The sequence below is a fragment of the Pseudozyma flocculosa genome (genome assembly GCF_000417875.1).
Source record: "Pseudozyma flocculosa PF-1 unplaced genomic scaffold scaffold00008, whole genome shotgun sequence".
Taxonomy (NCBI): Eukaryota; Fungi; Basidiomycota; class Ustilaginomycetes; order Ustilaginales; family Ustilaginaceae; genus Pseudozyma; species Pseudozyma flocculosa.
Window position 1 is genome coordinate 937,598 of NW_006920876.1, and position 14,653 is coordinate 952,250.

At 65.3% G+C, this 14,653-nt stretch overlaps 7 protein-coding genes across 7 annotated transcripts; 3 read left to right on the forward strand and 4 right to left on the reverse strand.

Annotated features, from left to right (window-relative positions):
- Positions 1-42: 42 nt before the first annotated feature.
- PFL1_02972 (uncharacterized protein) lies at positions 43-2,884 on the reverse strand (the record flags this gene model as incomplete). The annotated part of the gene is made up of 2 exons (XM_007880484.1): positions 43-287; positions 400-2,884. 2 exons carry the CDS (start codon positions 2,882-2,884, stop codon positions 43-45), a joined length of 2,730 nt encoding a protein of 909 aa, XP_007878675.1.
- Positions 2,885-3,767: 883 nt separating this feature from the next.
- On the reverse strand, positions 3,768-5,080 carry PFL1_02973 (uncharacterized protein; the record flags this gene model as incomplete). Its single annotated transcript, XM_007880485.1, has 3 exons — positions 3,768-4,105; positions 4,231-4,441; positions 4,565-5,080. 3 exons carry the CDS (start codon positions 5,078-5,080, stop codon positions 3,768-3,770), a joined length of 1,065 nt encoding a protein of 354 aa, XP_007878676.1.
- Positions 5,081-5,575: 495 nt separating this feature from the next.
- On the forward strand, positions 5,576-7,415 carry PFL1_02974 (uncharacterized protein; the record flags this gene model as incomplete). Its single annotated transcript, XM_007880486.1, has 2 exons — positions 5,576-7,144; positions 7,263-7,415. 2 exons carry the CDS (start codon positions 5,576-5,578, stop codon positions 7,413-7,415), a joined length of 1,722 nt encoding a protein of 573 aa, XP_007878677.1.
- A 550-nt stretch (positions 7,416-7,965) lies between these two features.
- PFL1_02975 (uncharacterized protein) lies at positions 7,966-8,773 on the forward strand (the record flags this gene model as incomplete). Its single annotated transcript, XM_007880487.1, has 2 exons — positions 7,966-8,642; positions 8,746-8,773. The coding sequence occupies 2 exons, from the start codon at positions 7,966-7,968 to the stop codon at positions 8,771-8,773; spliced, it is 705 nt and encodes a 234-aa protein (XP_007878678.1).
- Positions 8,774-8,939: 166 nt separating this feature from the next.
- Positions 8,940-10,444, reverse strand: PFL1_02976 (uncharacterized protein; the record flags this gene model as incomplete). Its single annotated transcript, XM_007880488.1, has 3 exons — positions 8,940-9,265; positions 9,373-9,552; positions 9,658-10,444. The coding sequence occupies 3 exons, from the start codon at positions 10,442-10,444 to the stop codon at positions 8,940-8,942; spliced, it is 1,293 nt and encodes a 430-aa protein (XP_007878679.1).
- Positions 10,445-10,978: 534 nt separating this feature from the next.
- PFL1_02977 (uncharacterized protein) lies at positions 10,979-11,917 on the forward strand (the record flags this gene model as incomplete). The annotated part of the gene is made up of 2 exons (XM_007880489.1): positions 10,979-11,359; positions 11,483-11,917. The coding sequence occupies 2 exons, from the start codon at positions 10,979-10,981 to the stop codon at positions 11,915-11,917; spliced, it is 816 nt and encodes a 271-aa protein (XP_007878680.1).
- Positions 11,918-12,080: 163 nt separating this feature from the next.
- On the reverse strand, positions 12,081-13,610 carry PFL1_02978 (uncharacterized protein; the record flags this gene model as incomplete). The annotated part of the gene is made up of 1 exon (XM_007880490.1): positions 12,081-13,610. The coding sequence occupies one exon, from the start codon at positions 13,608-13,610 to the stop codon at positions 12,081-12,083; it is 1,530 nt and encodes a 509-aa protein (XP_007878681.1).
- Between the last annotated feature and the right edge of the window lie 1,043 nt (positions 13,611-14,653).

A 14,653-nucleotide genomic window follows, 5' to 3' on the forward strand; every position in this document is an offset into this window, starting at 1 on the left:
CTTCTGAGCTCATTCTTTGCGCCCTCCGCCCCCGAGTCAAGTTCAGTGCTCGCAGAAAGAGTACACGTCGTCGAAGCGAGAGTCATTGTCGGCCAGGACGGCGGCGGTGCGCTCGTCCATGAGCTTGAGGCGGTGCTCGAGCGCGCTCTCGGTGCTCATCAGGTACGAGGCCGCGCCGCCGTCACCGCCGGTGCGGCCCTCCTTGGCGCCTTTCATGGCCGTGGCGGAGCGCGCCTCCTCGTCGGCTCGTACCGCGGCGTCGAGCGTGTCAAAGATGCGCTCGATGACTGCAGGTAAGGTGGACAGAACATCAGATGGGAGGAAGGGGAGGAGAGGTCGCAGAGGTCAGTTGGGACTCTTTCCTCGGCGGCTAGACTACGGTCGATCGATCCTACTCACGCTCGGGTGGCAGCTGCGAGAGGCGGCTGCTCGAGTCGCTCCACAGGTGCCGGGTGGCGTCCTTGAGCCAGCCGACCTGCTGCGGCACCACCCTGGCCGTCGAGACGACCGGGTGGGCCGGGTCGATGAGCCAAAAGAGGACAATGGTGCGGTGGCCCGGCCGGGAGGCGTCGACGAGGTCGAATCCGGACAGCTGGTGCTGCATCGAGTTGGGAAAGGCGATGCTGCTGCCCGGGCGGGTGCGCACCGAGCCCAGCACCTGGTGGGTGGCCGTCTGTTCCTGCTCGATGCCGTAGAGGTGGAGCAGGTGCTCAAACTGGTTCTGCTCCGGCCGCATCGACATCGACTCGGCGTCGACGGCCATGCGGAAGCTGAGCGAGGCGTCCGTCACGTTGTTCGAGTCGAGGTAGTGGATGCCCGTGGCGCAGATGTGCTCGCCCACGGTGCCCTCGAGGTGCCACGAGCCGCCGGCGTACGACGGCTTGTCCGGGGTCAGCAGGATCGTCGACACCTTGACAATCACCTGCAGCGTACGCCCGCCGAGCTCGACCTTGCGCAGCGTCGGCGGCTCAAACGGCGCCACGGGCGGGCGCACAAACTCCTTGTTGTCCTCCCACTCCTGCTCGACCAGCGCCTCGCGCCGGTCGTCCTCGTCGGCGCACCAGTAGAGGTTCTGCATGGCCATCACGTCGACGTCTTTGCACTTTTCCTTGACCTCGTCAATCGAGGGCGTAAAGTACTCGAAGTAGAGCAGATCCTTGCGGCTGTTGGGCACCTCCTGCGAAAACGGTGTGCCCGTGGGCGAGAGGAACGCCGTGTCTCCGCGCTGCGGGAACGACGCCAGCACGCTCTCAAACGCCGGCAGCAACGCCGCAAATGCCGCCGCCAGGGGCTCGTAGAGGGCAAGCGTGCGGTCCTGGAACGGCGAAAGGCCGTTGATGTACGACACGAAGCTGGCGCTGGGCGTGCCGGAGCCGGCGTCGACGTCGACGCGGATCTCGGCGGGTAGCCATCGGTACTTGGTGCCGGATTCGGACTCGGATTTGGGCAGGTCCGGAAGCGTGATGGTGAGCCCATCGAGCGTGGGAGGGTATGGCGCCTTCATCGCGGCGCCGGCCGACTCCGCCTCGAGCTTCTTGTCCGCGTCGCTCATGGCCACGTCGGCGGCGGCCCGCTTGCCCTCTTCGCCGGGATGTAGGCGCTTGAGCAGCGCGGTTGCGTTGTATGCGAGCACCGAGGGCTGGCCGTCCGAGCAGCTCGAAAACTCGGCGGGCAGGACCGGCGTGAATGCATGCAGCGGGTGGAGCGAGGGGTGAACCAGGTTCCACACCTGGTCGTCGGAGCGCGGGTGGTAGTCGCGCCGGGTCTCTGGGATCGACTGCGCGTACTCGCCCACCGTCCGCTTGAGCGCGTCGACGGTCTGGGGGCCGACGAGGACGTCGGAAACGTACACGCCGGGGACGCCGCTGTACTCGACGCCACGACGAGGTGGGTTGGTGGCCATGTAGCGCATCTTGGCGATCAGGTAGTCGGCCTGGCTGGGGGAAAAGCCCTGCTGGTCGATGGCCTCCTGCCTCCATTTGGCGGCGATGGTCTCGTCGGCCGCCTTGGCTTTCCAGTCGTCCTTTTCGAGGAGCGCGCGGATGGCGGCGTCGACCTCTCGCTCTGCGGCGGTGTAGGGCTCTGCGGCCTCGAATTCGACGTTGGGAGCGCGGTAGTAGCTGTGTTCGTGGATGTGCTGGTAACCGTCGGGTCCGCCGCCGAGCATGCGGGTGGCCAGGACGGCGGCAATGGTGAATGTGTCGTCGAGGGACGCGCCCTCTTGGTGCACGGCGGCGACGAGGCGGTTGAAGTTGGCCGGGTCGAGAAGCCAGGTGCCGTCGTCGCCGAGGCGGTTGACGCGGGCAAAGAGGTCCGGGTCGTTGCAGTGGTGGAGGCAGGGAGGGCTCATGTTCCAGCTCGAGGTGGCGACGATGCTGAGGCCGACAGTCTCCGGGGGCGGGCCAGCGGCGGCGGCGGTTGATTTCTTGGTGGCCCGCTTGCTGCCGTTGGCGGGTTTCGCGGCGTCGAAGGTGGCGGGGTCGGCGTTGAGCTTGTGACAGGTACGCTGGTCTACGCCCGAGAGCGAGACGATAGCAAAGAATGAGTGGAGGGTGTCAAGGCCGAGGGCGACGAGGGCGCGGTCGAGGGCGTGGCAGGCCTGGAGCGAGATGGGGCTGGGCTCAAAGGGGCGGCCGCCGAACTTGTACGCCTTCTGGACGAGCTTGGAGTATTCGGCGTCGAGGCGTGCGGGGAGGGGCTGCTGGCCGTTTTCGATGCGGATGAGGGCGTCTACGTAGCACTGAAGCGCGAGGACGGGGACGCCGACGAGGTAGGCGGGCAGGATGCCCGTGCAGAGGTCAATGAGGGCAGCATGGAGCTCTGACGAGACGCGGACCGGCTGCTCGGGTGCGAGCGCGGTGGCGGGCGTCGACGACGGAGGCATGGCGGTGGTCCGGGGGAATGGACGGGCCAAGGTTTCGCGGAGGAGCTGAGCGGCTGCCTGGGCAAGTGGCGGTGGTCTCAAGGGGTCAGTCGGAGGCCTGGAAGGGATCAAAGGAGGAGAAGGGGTGGAAGGCGAGGAGGGAAGGGGGGGAGGGCGTCGTCGAGAGAGGGGGAGGGGGGAGGGTAGAGGGAAGGAGGGGAAAGGAGAGGGACAGCCTCTCTGACTGAGCTCTATTTGCGCATGGATCAGCTGCCTGCCTGTCGTCCATCCCGGGCCAAGCTGGTCGGGCGCGTGCAAATCTCCTCGTTGCCAAGGCTGGTCAGCCCAGCTGGGCGTGGCGGCGGGCCAGGGCACGCTACCGTATGGCACGGTAAGGTACGCTGGCTGGCCAAGGAGCACGAGCAGCGCCTCGTCGGAGTCGGTCCGGGCCGGCCAGGTAGCCAGACGTATGGAAGGGTGCAAGAAGGTAGGCGAGAGCGGGAGACGTGCGTCCTGCCCAGACGACAGCTGCACCCCTCCTGCACGCCTGCAGCCCCACGCTCCAAGCCAAGCCACCGCGCCAACAAGCACCAGCAAGCAAGCACGAGCAAGCAAGCAAGCAGGAGCGAGCTTTGATTGCCCTCGGCAGGCTCCCGAGACCCGACGTTCGCGGGAGCAGCCGCCACAACTCACCATCATCGCCCTCGAGCCAAGGTCAAGGCGGCTCTGCCGACAACGAGGGCGAGCCACAGCAGATGGGCAAACCCAAAGCAGGCAAGCACGCAGGCAGCCATGGGAGGAATCTCGAGTCCTGATCGCATTTCAACCATCGACACCCCCGGCCTCGTGCGGACAACCCTCGCCGTCCCCCGACACCCTCCGCCGAGCCATCGCCCGCGCCGCCTCACTGCTTCTTCTTGCCGCCCGCCACCGCCGTCGCCGCCGACGCGTCGTCGCCCATGCAGATGGCAAAGTTGTTGCGGTACGCACCGCCCACGAGCTCCTTCTTGCGGTACACGGTGCGGTCCCACTTGTTGCGCGGCGACTTTTTGCGCTTGAGCAGCCACCGCGTCAGCCGCTTCGAGTCGTCCTGCACCACAACGTCGTACCCAGCGCTCGAGACAATCGAACGAAGGTGGTCGTGCGTCAGGTAGCGCGAGTTGGTCAGGCACGGAAGCGGCAGCACCAGGTACAGGTATCCGCCCGGCCGCAGATAGTGGTGCGCGTGCAGCAGCATCTCGCCTGGTTTCAAGGGCAGGGCCGCCGGGGAAAAGGTTGACAGGTCGCCGCAGCCAGACGGGAGAGAAGCAAGCAAGTCAGTCAGGCGTCCCCTTGTCTTCCTCGGCTCATCCCGCCACTGGGCTCACCTCGCTTCTTGAGGTCGCCGACAAAGTTGATGACCAGGCTGAGGGCCACCATCTCAAACTTTTCCTCTTCGTTGGCCGGCTTGGGCAGGTCGAAAAAGTCGCACTTCTGCACGCGCTCCGAGCGCGGGTTGAGGTCAATCGACGTCGCCTTGATCCAGGGGAACTTGTCGTAGCTCGTCCCCGCAATGGCACCGACGTCGAGCACCCGCATCTGCGCGGCGACGGTGGCGGCGAGCAGAGGCACAAGAGTGCAAGGGGGCAGCTCGTCGTCAGCAACGACACGACGGTGCGCTCTGAACGGCAAAGACTGGGACGCTGACGATCGCTTACTCACGGCCTTTTTCCCTCGGAGCTTTTCGACCTGCTCTGCGCACCACTTGCCGCTCTCTCCGCCCTTTAGCCGGTCGCCGCCCTTGAGCGAGTCCTCCTGGTAGGCCTCTAGGCCGCCGAGCTGCTCCTGCTCGGCCTTGATCCTGGCCTGCTCGGCTGGATCCGTGGTCCTAGCGAGTTCCTTTTCGAGGGTGTGGTAGCGTGCGATCCTGAGCGAGTGCTCGCTGGGCGCGTCGCTGTTCTTGTCCTTCTTGACCTTCTTGGCCGCGTCGGCCTTGACCTCGGCGTCCTTGGTGGGCTTGCCGGCCTTGTTGGCGCGTACGGCGTCCGAGGTGGATGACGACGTCTTCTTGTTGTTCTTTGCGCCTCCACGCTTCCCTCTTTGCCGGATGAGCTTCTTTTTGCCGTCGGCCGTGGTGAGCACCTGGGCGCCCGGGATGGTCGGGTGGTCCTCGAGGGTGCCCTCGACCTCCTTCTTGACCTTGACCGTGCCCGCTGCGGCGGACCTTGGGTTCGACATGGTGCCCGTATGTAGGTTCGACGTGGTATGCGGTGGTGGCGGGAATGTTCGAGATCAGAGAAGCGTCCGAGGTTCGAGTCGAGGAGGATGGAGGGATGCAGGAAGACGAGGAGGAGCAGCAGGTGTCGCCAACACCGCGCTCGCGCCGAGTGGAGAAGAAGGAGCGGCGGCCAAAATTCGCAGCGGTTTTTGCGCCGAGCCGCCCTCTGGCAAGTTTTTTCGGGGCCGGACTTCGGGACTCGGGAGAGCGGGGCGGGGGACGGTCAGAGGCAACAGGCGGGGTGCAGGCAGGGCACAGGCCTGGAAGAACGAGCAGGCCGGCAGCTGCCCGCCCCTTGCTCCACCTCGAGCCCGCGTCCGCTTTCTTCCTTTGTCATCCGCCTCGGTCCCACCGGCGCGTTCCTCTTTCCTCTGGTTCCCCTCCTCCTCCTCCTCCTTGCTCGACTGACCACCGACCACCATCACCCCTTGCACCCGCACACTGCTCACACCACCATGTCGCTCCATAGCCGCACCGCCACACTCGCCGCCACCGCAGCGCGCAGTGTCCTTCGCTCCACTGCCGGACCTCGACAAGCCATGGTCCTGCCCCTGCCGCCCGTTGAGCGGCTGCGGCTCCTCTCGTCGTCGTCGCCGCTGCGCAACAGCCCAAAGCCAGCCACCAACACCGACCCCTCAGACATCTCGACACCCGGCTTCCAGCCTCGCCCCTCGAGCTCCTCGTCGTCGTCCTCTTCCTCACCGCCCCCAGGCCCCGGCCTCACCCCGCGCGTCGGCACCGTCTTCATCTCTCTCACCCTCTTTGGCGTCGTCGTCACCGCCTACGGCCTGTACGAGTACTACACCTCCTTCTCCACATGGCCAAAGGAGCTCCGCGACGACCTCCGTGCCGCACTCAAGTCGCGCAACCGCGGCGACGCCCGCAGGGCAGAGAGCTTCTTCCGAAAAGCCCTCGACAACGCCCGCTCTCTCAAGCAGCAGGGAAAGCTCGGCACCGGCAGCGACGTCCTCAAGACGACCGGCATCGCCATCGCCCTCGCCTCCCTGCTCGAGGACGAGGGGCAGCTCGTGGCTGCCTACCTCGTCTACCAGGACGCCCTCGACGAGGTGCGCCAGGAGGGCGCCTTTGACCCCATCCTCCAGGCCAGGCAGGACGGCGAGGCGGGCAAGGTGCGCATCCGCAGCAGCAAGAAGAAGGACCGTACGCCCGAGGAGCGCATGCGCGCCGTCGCCATCGCCCAGCGCATGGGCGACCTCGCACAGATCGACGAGGTCCTCGCCGCCGTCATCGACCTCGAAGAGGCCGCAGCCCCGGCAGGCGCGGCAGCCGGCGCCGGTGGAGCAGCGGGGCGCAGAGCACCTCCACCCATCACTGGCACCGTCGAGAGCCCAGACCCGGCCGAGCGCAACCTCGTGTGGAGCGTCGAGGAGATGCTGCGCCTGGCGCTGCCCGAAGAGGTGCGCCAGAAGGCACTCGACGCCGCCGCTGCGGGGTCCAAGGAGGCCACTGGCGTCGTCGATCTCGCCGGTGGCGGCGCGGCGGGTCGGATCAGCGACGAGGACAAGGTGCTGATCGCCGACCTCAAGCTGCCGCCGTGGGTGACGCAGCACGAAATTGGTGCGGCCATGGAGGCGCTGGGCAGCTTCTATGCGACACGAGGCAAGGCCGAGTACGCCGTGCCGCTGTACCTGCAGGCGCTGTCGATCCTGATGCCGCCGCCGCCCTCGTCGTCTTCTGCTGCTGGCACGAGGAAGCAGGCGACGGTGGCGGATCGGTGCCGTGCGGCGGTGCTGATGAACAATCTGTCGCAGCTCTTTGTCGAGACGGGCCTCGATGCGCGGGCCCACTCGGCGTCGGACCTGGTGCAGGCCAAGTCGTGGGCGTCCAAGGGGCTCGAGATTAGCGACATTACCATCCGCAAAGCCGGCTTTGACGGGCCGCCACCGTCGAGCAGCTCGATCAAGACGGTAGAGGAGACGAGCGAGGAGAGGACGCGGCAGGTCAGGATGGAGTGCCTGCGCGTCCAGATTACGCTCCTCTTCAACCTCGGCGTCATGTCAGAGGTGAGCTGGGGCCGACTGCGACGACGACGACGACGACGACGATGACGATGATGGTGACGAGATACTGACCTTGGGGAGCGGTGGACTTTTCCCCTTCTGCTCCTTGCCGCCTCGCCAGATGACGGGCGACGTGTGCGACGCGCGAAAGTACTACCAGCGCGCGTTCCAGCAGGCGCAGGTGGCGGACCTCGAGGTGGCCAAGACCAAGGCGGCGGCGGCGCTGGCCAAGCTCGAGCGACGCTCCGGCAGCGCAAAGGCGGCGGTGGCGTGAACGATGTCGCACCCGTGCAGGCTGTAGAGGATGCGGGAGTAGAAATCATGTCAGAGCCGTGCGATGTTCGAGCGCCAGAGCCTGATTCACCTGGCCTGGCCGTCAGGAGCACGTTGTCCCGACCAGTCCTAGGCTTGGCTGGGCTGGGCTGACCGCATCGTAGTCCGCTGAAAGGCCTGTCTGGTCGAGGTGCGAAGGCAAGAAAGAGACCAAGAGCGTGGCCTGGCCGGGCTGAGCCCAAGACGTCGGCCGCCGCGTCCCTTCGCACGGAGCATACAGCACGACGGCTGGGGTTGCCGGCCGAGAGGGCGTCGGCATCGCTTGCTGGCTGCCCCGCTGCAAGTGGAGGCTTGAGCAAGCAGGCGCAGCAGCACAGCACAGCCAAGCCCACGAAGGGGTGACTGAAAGCCGCCCAAAAGCCGGCGGCGGTGGCTGTAGCACGACATCCCCGACGCTTGATCCTTCATCGCTAACCATCCCCGCCACCTTCGCCACCACCGCCACCACCACCGCTGCTCAACACCCTCTCGCAACACCACAGCAACCTTACATGCTGCTCGCTCGCAGCCTCTCGCACAGCGCCACCCGACACGCCACACGCGCCACCTCGCTCGACGTCGCCAAGCTGCGTCCCACCTCGCTCCTCGCCACCGCCACCGCTCTCATCGCGCTGCACCAGCCCGTTCCCGCGTCGTCCCTGAGCTTCTCCCCCTTCTCAACGAATCCTCACTCGCAGCAGCAGCAGCAGCAGCACCAGCACCAGCGCGCCTTCTCCCTCTGGTCCCGCCCCGCCGCCTCATCCAACAAGATGGGATCCAGCGCCTCGTCCGCCGTCGATCCCGCCTCGTTCCCAAAGGGCAAGCCGGACTCAGAGTGGCGCGCCCAGCTCTCGCCGGAGCAGTTCCGCATCCTCCGCCAAAAGGGCACCGAGATGGCCGGCACGGGCAAGTACAACAAGCACGCCGCCCAGGGCGTCTACACGTGCGCCGGCTGCGACACGCCCCTGTACAAGTCGACGACCAAGTTTGACAGCGGCTGCGGATGGCCCGCCTTTTTCGACGCCATCCCCGGCGCAATCGACCGACACGTCGACCGCACCTTTGGCATGGAGCGCATCGAAATCACCTGCAAGGCCTGCGGCGGTCACCTCGGCCACGTCTTCAAGGGCGAGGGCTTCCCCACCCCCACCGACGAGAGGCATTGCGTCAACTCGGTCTCGCTCAACTTGTGAGTCGTCGGCGCAGAGGGTTGCGCGTCGATGGGAGCCTGCTCTGCTGACACCCGGTCCCCCGCCTCTTTTCTCCCGCTCGCCATCCTTCCACGTCGACAGCAACGACGACCTCAACAGCGGCAAGTAGCCAGGCCCTTCTCGTCGTCGTTGGCCAGCTTTGTTTCTTTTCGTCCTTCGCGTGGCTTGCAGTTTCCGATGCTTCTCCGCTGTTTCTAATCCTAATCCTACAGTAATGCTTCCTCGCCCGCCGCGCAGGCCCCCGACTTACAGGCAGTTGAGATTGCAGCCGGCGTTCAGGACGCGGCCGGCTCGACGGTGGCGGTAGCCGTCATGCACACGGTGCCGCGGTCATCGAGCGCCCACAGTTTGGCGGTGCGTCCGTTCGGCGAGGCCGAGGAGGAGGGCTGCCACTTGCCGCGCAGCCGCACCGTCCTCTCAACGACGAGGGGAGCCGTTGCGCGGTAGTCAAAGTGTCGCAACCGCAACTTCCGCGTCGGATCCGAGGCTGGAGTCGCGTCGTCGCCTGATGTTGCTGTTGCTGCTGCTGCGCCGCCTGCTGCGGCGCTATCGACGAGGTTCATGAGGAGCGTAGCCGTCAAGGGGCCATGGACAAGGCAGTCTGCTCGGCGGTCGAGCGGGTGTCGGCGGGAGGGAGACGAATGAGACGCAAGACAAGGATGAGCGGGGCCGATTTGGGTTGGCAGGACGAGCTCTGCTTGGGCTCACCGGGATGGCCTTCCTTGGTCCTGCAGTACTCGGGGTCGAGGTGGATGCGGTGCGCGTTGAACGTGGCCGCGCTGTAGCGAAAGAGGGTGGCGCGCGTGGGCAAGTAGTCCCATGCAAAGTCGTACGCCTCTTCTTGGTTGGGCGGCGGCGTCGCGCTGGTGGCGGGGGCAGTGGCGGTTGCTGTTGCAGATTGATGTGGAATAGGGAGAAGAGAGGGTGAATGAGCAAGGCGAGGCCCGACGCTGCCGGCTCGCACGTCGATGCCCTGGGTACGCGCACACTCACGCGTAGCCTCGTCTGGTGCGCCGACGCGCCTGGGCCTGCGGTAGACGTGGCACCTGCGCTCTGTGACGGTGCGACCTCTAATGTTGCGGTATACGAGCCGGCGCCAGACGAGGACCATGGTGCCCTGCCTTCCCCGCTTGACATCGACCTTTTCGACGCAGACGCGACACTCTACCTCGTCGCCGACGCACATCTGGTTGGACGGATCAAAGTCAAACGAGCCAGACGCCCACATGCGCTGATCCAGTCCCTCTGGAGGGCTCCAGGATGCCTCGGTGCCGTCCGAGCGTAGCTCCGACTCCGGGTTGAGCGGGTTGAAAAGAGTCAGTTCGGCACCCAGCGGCATTGGGCACGAGGGGAAGAGGTGGAAGATGGATCGAGCATCGTTCTTCCTTGCTTCCGCGGCGACGGCGGGGTGGTGGTGCGTGGGCGAAGAAGGGAGGGGAAGGCAGAGGAGAAGACAGCGCGCCTTGTTGAGGTCGGCCGTGTCGTAGTACGTCGTCTCGTGCGTCAGGATCTGCGCCGTCCACTCGCTCAGCGTCGCCGGCGGCTTGTCCTCGAGTGGCCGCGATGGTGGTGGTGATGGCTGCGCATCGAGTGTCGCTGTTCTCTTTGCTGCCGCCGGCCCGTCAGTCGAAGCCGACGGTACGGCCGCAGCCGCCGTAAAGAGGCGCGCGGAAGTGCGGAAGCGTCGCTGCATGGCTGACCGGGTCTGCACCACCGCCGCCACCGCCGACGACGAGGTGAGCGGCAGCGCGCGCGGCGTGAGGCAGCGGAGGCCCAGCATGGTAAGAGCGTGTGTGCGAGTAGGAGTGGGGCGATGGCGAGGAGGACGATGGATGGTGGAAGAGCGACAAGGAAAGCGAGAAGCAGCTGCGGCCCCCCCCCTGGGCCAGGCCAGGCCGGTATGTAACTAGGCCCGCCCGCCGTCTGGGAGCGTTACCCCGCACTCTCGACTGGCAGCGAGCTGAGGCGCTTGGAAGCGGGCGGATTAAGCGGCAGGTTAGGCCGCTCGGCCAGGCGGCTCTGTCGAGCACGAGCCAACCCTGCCTTCCGCGCCAACCCAAAATGAAAATCGGACAACAGGCCGGCAGAGCACGAGGCGCCAGCGCTCAAGGCCCTCGTGGGCCAGGGCAACGGACTTGGCCGAAGAATCGCTCAAGCTCAAAGGTTGTGCCTCGACGAGAAGAAGTGGAAGCAAAGCATAGCCGTGCTGGGTATTAGTTGTCGTTTCTTCTCACCCATCCATCATCGACCTCATCTTACTACTCCTCACCACCACCACCACCACCACCACCACCACCACCACCACCCGCCCACCATGTCGCACACCAACGCCTCGCTGGGATCCGCCATCTCGTCGCTCGTCACCTCGCTCACCGCATCGCCCCTGCCCGCCATCGAGCCCACGCCGACGCTGCCCACCTCCCCCGCCGAGCTGGCCAAGCTCATCGACCACACCCTCCTCGCGCCCGCATCCACCCTCGACCAGATCCGCGCCGTCTGCGCAGAGGCAAAGCAACACGGCACCGCCACCGTCTGCGTAAACTCGAGCCTCATCCCCACCGTCGCCGCCCAGCTCGACGGCAGCGGCGTCAAGCCCATCGCCGTCGTCGGCTTCCCCTTTGGCGCCGCAAACACCCAAGCAAAGGTCGCAGAGACTCAGCAGGCCGTGCGTGACGGCGCAAACGAGATTGACATGGTGCGTCGAGGGGGGCCGCTCTGCTTCGATGCGCTTGCTTGGCTGCCGCACCACTGACCGCAGGTCCGCCGCCGTCGCATCCCCCATCTTCGGCCTCTGCATCGCTGCACACCCACCTGGCAGGTCCAGAACATCGGCCTGCTCAAGTCGGGCGAGTACCTCGCCGTCCTCTCCGACATCCAGGCCGTCGTCGGTGCCGCAGCGCCCTCGGCCATTGTCAAGGTCATCATCGAGACGTCGCTCCTGACGCGCGACGAAATCATCGCCTCGACCTACCTCACCTGCCTCGGCGGCGCCGCATTCGTAAAGACGTCGACCGGATACGGCGGCGGCGGCGCAAAGGAGGACGACGTCCGCCTCATGCACGCCATCGCCCACCTCGACGGCGCCCCCTGGAACGGCAACGTCAAGGTCAAGGCCAGCGGTGGTATCCGCAGCCTCGACGTCGTACAGAGGATGGTCCAGAACGGCGCAGAACGCGTCGGCGCCAGCGGTACAAAGGCCATCCTCGACGAGGCCATGGGCAACAAGCCAGAGGCGCCCAAGAGCGACTACTGAGAGACGGGTTGCAGTGTGTCGTGGTGCTGGCTGCCGCTGCTGCTGCTGTTGCTGGTTTTGTCTCTAGGTCATGGCAAACAGATGGTGGTACAACGTCGGCGGGCCCTCCCGTGCCGTTCCGTGCCGTAGTGGCCGGATTTCTATCGCGCGTTCGGACTCGCTTTCACAGCTTGGCTGCTACCATCCCTGTCGTCGTCGTTGTCGGAAGCGGTTGCGGTGCCATTGTCGCAGCCGCTGCCGCTGAGCCGCCGACGTCCGTCGCATCGAGCCACTCGGCGATGCAGCCGACCAAGCGGTCCACGTCCTCGACGGTGTTGTCGGCGTGCAGGCAGATCCTCACCCGGTCCTCGCCCTTGGGCACCGTCGGGTAGCAGATCGGACGACCTAGCAACCCGCGCTGTCGCAGAAACGCCGCTAACGGTCTCGCCTCGGACGTGAGCAGCGGGATGATCGGACTCGGTGAACTGAGGGATATCGCGGCCACGTCGTCGTTGTCGTCGATGTCGTCGTCGATGAGTAGACCCGACGAGGGCGAGCGCAGGTGTTCGGGCAGCGTGACCTGCCTCGTCGCCGTACCCGTCGTCGTCGCGCCCGCCGCCGCTGCCGCTGCGACCTGCCGCAACCCGCGCACGAGCCTGCGGGTGCGGCAAAAGAGGCGGCGCGCGCGCTGCTCGCTCCTGCCATCCTGAAGCGAGAGGAGGCAGGCACGGATCGAGACGAGGCTAGGATGGCTGAGGCTGGTAGAAAAGATGAGGGGGCGGGCGTAGTTGATGAGAAAGTGGCGCACCACGGGCCGGCACAAAACGACGGCGCCCGACGAGCCCATGCCCTTGCCAAAAGTCATGAGGCGGACGTCGACGGCGCCGTCGAGGGCGAGGGCGTGGCAGTAGCCCCTGCCGGCGCGGCCGTAGACGGCCGTCGAGTGCGCCTCGTCGACGACGACGCAGCGGCGAGCGCGGTCCGGTACGTGCCGGTCCAGGACGTCGAGCAGTCGGGCTAGCGGCGCCGTGTCTCCGTCCATCGAGTAGACGCTCTCGATGGCCAGGAAGACGTTGGGCGGTGCCGCAAAGACGCCCTCGTGTGTGGACGAGGCTGGAGCATCGAGCTGGCCGCTAGCCGCGAGGCCTGCAAGGATGCGTTCGAGGTCGTCGGGCGAGTTGTGGCGGAATGCGATCCTCCTGTCCCTGCGGGTGCGCGACTTGCGCACGCCGTCGTGGACCGAGGCGTGGACGAGGTGGTCGTAGAGGATAAAGTCGTCGGGCTGCGGGAGCGTGCTGAACAAGGACACGTTTGCGTCGTAGCCCGAGTTGAAGAGGAGCGACGACGGCGACGCAAAGTGGCGCGCCAGGTCGACCTCGAGCTGCTCGTGCTCGCTCGAGTTGCCGTCGAGCAGCCGGCTACCTGTCGACCCCATCTTTGCCAAGCTCGAGCTGCGAAAGAGATCGAGGAAGTCGGATCGTACCTGCGCGCACGTCGAGAGGGAGAGGTAGTCGTTGGAAGAGAAGTCGACCAGCGGCTGCGCAAGAGTGGCAGTGGCCGAGGCCGAGGCCGTAGTCGACGAAGACGAGGAGCTACTATTGGTGCTTTCGCCGCTGGGCGATGAGGATGGGCCGGTCGGAAAGATGGTGAGATCGCGGAGCGTGCCCTTCTGCATCCGCCTATCGAGCGCCTGCTGCAGCTGCCGTTCGAGCATGATGGCCTAGTCGCGCTTGCTGGCTTGCTCGGTATGGTCGTGGGGAGATGGCGGCGGTGGTGGTGGTTCGAGCGCAGGTTGGGGCTCCCTCCCGGATTGGGAATGTTGGGGGTTGGGGCTTCCGTCAGCCGAGCCGGGACCGGTAATGCCGAGTGGCGCCCGTTTGCCGAAACCCGAACGGAACAGTGACTTGACCCAAAGGAACCGGACTGGCGGTTTCTTGGATCCCAACAGAGCAGCTATTAGCCTTCTACTTGGCTTGAGTTGTAGCCCTGTGCTCTTTGGTAAGCATTGTAGGTACCTTTGATAGCATGTCATATCAGCAGGTGTGCTTCTTGAGCAAGTGGAAGTTTGTTTTCTTGGCACCGTTTTGGCACTTCCCTCCTCAAGGCTCTAGAGCCACCACAGAGGGGACCTGCAACCTTGCTCATCTGCTAGGCCTGATCCTCAGGCTTGCAATGATGCTTGGAGCAGTCTGATTGGACACCTGGAAGGCAGTTTGCGTGGGCAAAATGTCGATTTCCGACGATTTTCGAGCATTTTCAACACTTTGCCCAACAGATCTCCCGATCTGCTGGGTGAAAGACCCTGCAGCCTTGCTCATCTGCTAGCCCTGATGCTCAGGCTTGCAATGATGCTTGGAGCAGCCTGATTGGACCACTGGAAGGCAGTCTGTGTGGGCAGAACGTCAACTTCCAATCTTTTGGAGGGTTACGGTTCCATCTACGAGGCAGAATGTGGATTGGGATGCGTTGGCCGTCTGGTGGACCCTGGCTGGACCCTGACGGGTGGGCCAGCCGGCTGGGAAGCTGGACGGCTACAAAATCTGAAAAATCACGAATACAAAATTAGACTTTTAGCCGAGCTACTGGACCCTGACGATACAAATTGCAGCGCAGGCGACTACGGCCAGGAAGATGGTCCCATTTTCAGAAAGATGGACGAACTCAACCAGGATGATGGACCCGTACAAGCCAGAATGATGGACCCATACAGCCAGGAAGATGGACTCATACAGCAAAAGAATATAGAAGATGGACGGT